The sequence below is a fragment of the Pocillopora verrucosa genome, chromosome 13, assembly GCF_036669915.1.
Source record: "Pocillopora verrucosa isolate sample1 chromosome 13, ASM3666991v2, whole genome shotgun sequence".
Lineage (NCBI taxonomy): Eukaryota > Metazoa > Cnidaria > Anthozoa > Scleractinia > Pocilloporidae > Pocillopora > Pocillopora verrucosa.
Genome location: NC_089324.1, coordinates 10,819,194 through 10,823,570, shown reverse-complemented (window position 1 = coordinate 10,823,570; position 4,377 = coordinate 10,819,194). Strand labels below are relative to the sequence as shown.

Here is a 4,377-nt window from a genome sequence, read left to right as displayed (position 1 = left end):
TGGAGCATAAACATTTAGATAATCATTAAAACCCTGGTCACTTCACGAATGTGTGAACATCATAGGGTAATTTGGTATCATCAACTGAGTTGATAACGTGAATTGGCCACCATAAAGAGTTTGAAAGCTGACGTTTCGAGCGTTTAGCTTTCGTCAGAGTGAATGACAAGGGCTCGAAACGTCAGCTTTTAAACTCTTTACGGTGGCCAATTTACGATATCAACTGAGTTGATAATACCAAATTACCCTGTCACACTCTCTCACCGACACAGCACCACGGTTTCCTTAGAAACTTACCCCCTTTCATCAGTTGTGAACATCACAGCCAAACTACTGCATGTGAAATACGCGCCCAAATCGGTGGTGTTCCTTCAGCCTCATCTCCAAGCTGAGCCCACAGAGTAGTTCAGCGGGTGTCCTGCGGTAGAAACTCTGCTAAACCTCCCCTTATTACGTGATAAAATAGCCAAAAATGCGCCTTTTAACGCATAACATGCTTACATCTCACGTCAAAGGCGTAAAGAATGGATATCCTTTGGCTATAGAGGTAGTTGATTAACTTTTAACGAAGTAGTTGTTAAATAATTGAAACAAAAAATGGACATCTTTGACGTGCACGTGGATACATTCTGGAGTCGCTTTATTTGATCTACAGTGTTAATAGCCTTAAATTCGTTTACTTTGAAGCCGTAATTCATTTATAAAATTTATTTTAGTGTGTTATATCCTCTCCTTTTTTCCTTCAGGTCGTGAATGTTGTTGTTAATGAGGTGGATTTCAACCCTGAATTCATCTCTCGAATGATTCCGAAAGTGGACTGGGGTGCTCTCGTACAAGCAGCGCAGCAAGTGAGAATACTGAAACGAATACTTACTAGTCACTCTTAAGAGTTTAAGGTTTGAACTCAAGAAAAGATCTATACAACTGACTTAATCTATTCTTCACATTCGTTTTAAGGTTGGACGGTCTGGGGGTTTACCTGATGAATTGATTCCAGACTATGAAAAAGATGAAGAGTTCTTAAAGAAAGCACATCATGTTCTGCTCGAGGTATGTAGTTTTGAAACAAATTACAAGTGATTGTACATATTTTTTGTATTTTATATCCACACATATATTCAAGTATGGAATTTTTATGAAAGATAACATTGGGTACCGTGATAAAGTTTAACCTGTGTTAACTGGTCACCCAGTATTAAATGGTGACTTGTCATAGTCCCAAACTGTTTTTGCCATAAACTCTGTAATTTTCACCTTCATTGAGTGGTCACATGGTGTGAACCCCAGAAGCCTATTTGTGTTGTATTCACCTGTTTTGAACAGTCACTCAAATAAAACTGAGAATAATCTCTTAACTAAAATTAATTTAATGTTTTTCTCCTGAAATCAGTGTTATTACTTTGAGTTGAAATGTCTCCAATGCAAAGCAGATGATTTCTCTTCTTAGGACTGTTGAGACAAATATTCTGCATGAACTTCATGCAAGTCATTTGCTAGTCAATAATGACTTGGGGGTCCAACTGCTTGATAACAGTATACTGTGTACAGTAATTCTGCTGTTATTGCTCATTTTTTTTTACTGTGCCACCATTTTGTTGTTGCTATTTATTAACAAGAGGTCAATGCATTTTTTAGTAAGGTGTTGAATGAACTGTATATTAAGTGACCAATTATGGCATAAAATGGAGATTTTTTATTATGGTTAACCCTATTCCAGGAAACCTTTAATAAGTGGTCAACCTGTATTAAGCAGGTGCTCCACTATTCCCAGTGACTGCTTAATACAGGTCCAACCATAATTAGCATGCCAGACTCTGTGGAAGCATTGGATATAAGCATATAAATTCTTGACTCTAAAAAATAAACAAAACTAGATGAAAATTTGAACCAACATTTTTGAAAATGTACTAACATTATTTTTGGTACAGGTGGAAGTTCAAGAAGGATCACTGGTCTGCCCCGAATCAGGGAGAAAGTTCCCTATCAAAAATGGAATTCCAAATATGCTTCTTAATGAGGATGAAGTTTAAATGTGCTGTATTTATTCTCCATGTGGGCTGGAGGACATTGTGTGGGATTGGTACTTAAAGTTATTTGACTAGCTTAGAGGAATGAGACAAAAGTCATGGAGCTATACATCATGTTTGGGAGATTGGCAGTGGGTTGGATTAATCTGAACTGCAACACAGACTTGTATAATGGGCAACAAATTTGCAGGCTCACAACAAGACTTGTATAGTGCTGTAAATAAATATGTAATAACATGTGGCTATTGCACTCTTTTTTTTTTAATATACACCCAGCTGTAACCCTGATGAATAATACATGTACTTCTAAATTAAGAAAAGAGTATTTTTAAAGGTATTCTTTACTAGCAGTAGAAATAACACAAGAAATTTTGATAAATGTCAAGAACAAAAGGAGTAGAGTTGCCCTAACAGATTGGCAACCCACTTAAGACTCTGACCCCAAAGATCTTTGTTGGATTAATTAGCTTGCTTTCTTGGGAAATATACTTAAAAAATGGGTTTCAAAAGGCACACTTTTCTAGTCTGGCTAACCTGAAATTTTGTTTTAGTAAAAATCACATATCCTTTGGGGCTCAAATCATAGTGGAATTTTCATTTTGGAGAATTTTGTGGTTGTTTTATTGATACCCTTGAGTGAGTAATTTGATACTACCAAAGATTTCATGCCATTAAGGTTTCCTTTCACTGCAAAACTGATGTTTTACAAAAGTTTGATATTTGTTCAGGTGCACTTAATTATTTTTCCTTGACATGCCAAATTCAAGACAATGAATGACAATGAATCTCTAACATATGGAAAAACTAAATATCCAGACAGCAAAAGGACTTATCAGCATGGCTTGTATGATTTCCATTGCAAGTGCATAGCCAATTTTTGTTATCTTTAAGAGACTTGTTTTGATTAAAGTTACTGTCCTTGGATATGATGTGAGTTGACTTGGAGCCAGATGGTGGTTCCCCTAGCATTTTTTTGACACATCTTTATAATCGTTGGAGAAACTAGGCACTGTGAGAGTTTGTTAAGATTCTAGCTTAAGAACTATCTTTGAAGAGGCCTCCAATCTAGATATCTTTATAAAGTGAGGCATTGTTACCTTAACCCTCTGACCCCTTAAAGTGACTAGCATCTAATTTCTCCTTACAACATCACCCCTGCATCACACATGAAGGTCATGAGAATAAAGGAAATGATAGCCAACTGAAAAAGCTCTTGATTATTAAGTGTTTATGGTGAACAGTGTGGAGAATATGGACACTAATGTTTGGGTGTAAAAAGTCGAAAACTTTAGGCCCAATTATTTTGCCTCATGGGTGAAACCATGTCATACTGATGCAACTGCCCTGTGTTAAGTGGTGAGGATAAAAAGCTTAGGAGAAAATAATTAAGTTTTGTGCACCCAAATGTCTTGGGCCTGGTTACCTAATGGTTAAATCACTATCCAGTAGATAAGTGATAGTAAAACTTATAGTGTTATCCATTGGGTAGAGATTTATCCAGTGGATAGTGTTATCCGATCTTCAAACATTGGGGGCCTGCCTCTCATTTCCTTTCCTGCCTCTCGTCAACTTAAGCTCTTGGGTCGGAGGATTTGGTTCTGTCACTTCTGATTCCCCCCACCTCCACCCCCACCCCCTCTGTAATCCCTCACCATGGGCCATCAAATTTTTTTTGTCCACCCTCAACCCTTCAACTCCCACGAGTGACCAAGACAGAATTTCTCTTTACAATATCAATACAATATCAAGCAGACAAGTGATGAGAATAAAGAAAGATATCAGCTATGGGATTAAAAGTTGATCCAATACTAAATTCTACAAACTAACATCACAAGAACTGTATGGCAGACATTAAGGAGGATTAATAATGAGACTTGGGAGTTAAAGGGTTAATACGTTGTTGGTGATGTCTGATCCTTGCCTCATTCCCCCTGAAAACCATGTGACTCCCTCAAAACTCCTCCTCACCCTCTGAGATCAATAATGTAAGGCAGTGGCTTTCCCTAAGGTTCCGGTAACTGAACAGGCCCATAAAGCTGTTCTGTTTTCTTTCAAAATGGGAGTTTAAAAAGTTTGAAAACTCTGCAATATATCTATCAGTTAAAAAAAATGGACTTGTTAGAGTGCCGAAACCTGCCTCTATAATCTTAAAATTTTAACTTTAAAACATTGCTTCGGGCCATTAAGTTACCGGGATCTTCGAGAAATGGGGCCCTGGTCCTTAATGGTTATCAGTTGAAAATTACGCTAAATGTTCAGACACCAATTTTACAGCGCCCTTGAGAGGGCAAGGACTTTTGGTGGTTTTTTACACGACAGAGACCGCATTATTATTAGTGAGCCTTCGATT

The 4,377-nt window shown here is 37.4% G+C and overlaps 1 protein-coding gene across 1 annotated transcript; it reads left to right on the top strand.

Annotated features, from left to right (window-relative positions):
* The first annotated feature begins 409 nt into the window (after nucleotides 1-409).
* Nucleotides 410-2,264, top strand: LOC131770164 (multifunctional methyltransferase subunit TRM112-like protein). Its single transcript, XM_059085872.2, has 4 exons — nucleotides 410-547; nucleotides 747-848; nucleotides 958-1,050; nucleotides 1,929-2,264. Exons 1-4 carry the CDS (start codon nucleotides 473-475, stop codon nucleotides 2,028-2,030), a joined length of 372 nt encoding a protein of 123 aa, XP_058941855.1. The 5' UTR covers nucleotides 410-472; the 3' UTR covers nucleotides 2,031-2,264.
* The last annotated feature ends 2,113 nt before the right edge of the window (nucleotides 2,265-4,377 follow it).

Coding starts and splice junctions, on each gene's coding strand:
- LOC131770164 (XM_059085872.2), top strand. CDS start 473: ATGCGCCTTTTAACGCATAACATGCTTACATCTCACGTCAAAGGCGTA. Junction 548..746: donor GATATCCTTTGGCTATAGAG/GTAGTTGATTAA, acceptor TTTTTCCTTCAG/GTCGTGAATGTTGTTGTTAA. Junction 1,051..1,928: donor CACATCATGTTCTGCTCGAG/GTATGTAGTTTT, acceptor TTTTTGGTACAG/GTGGAAGTTCAAGAAGGATC.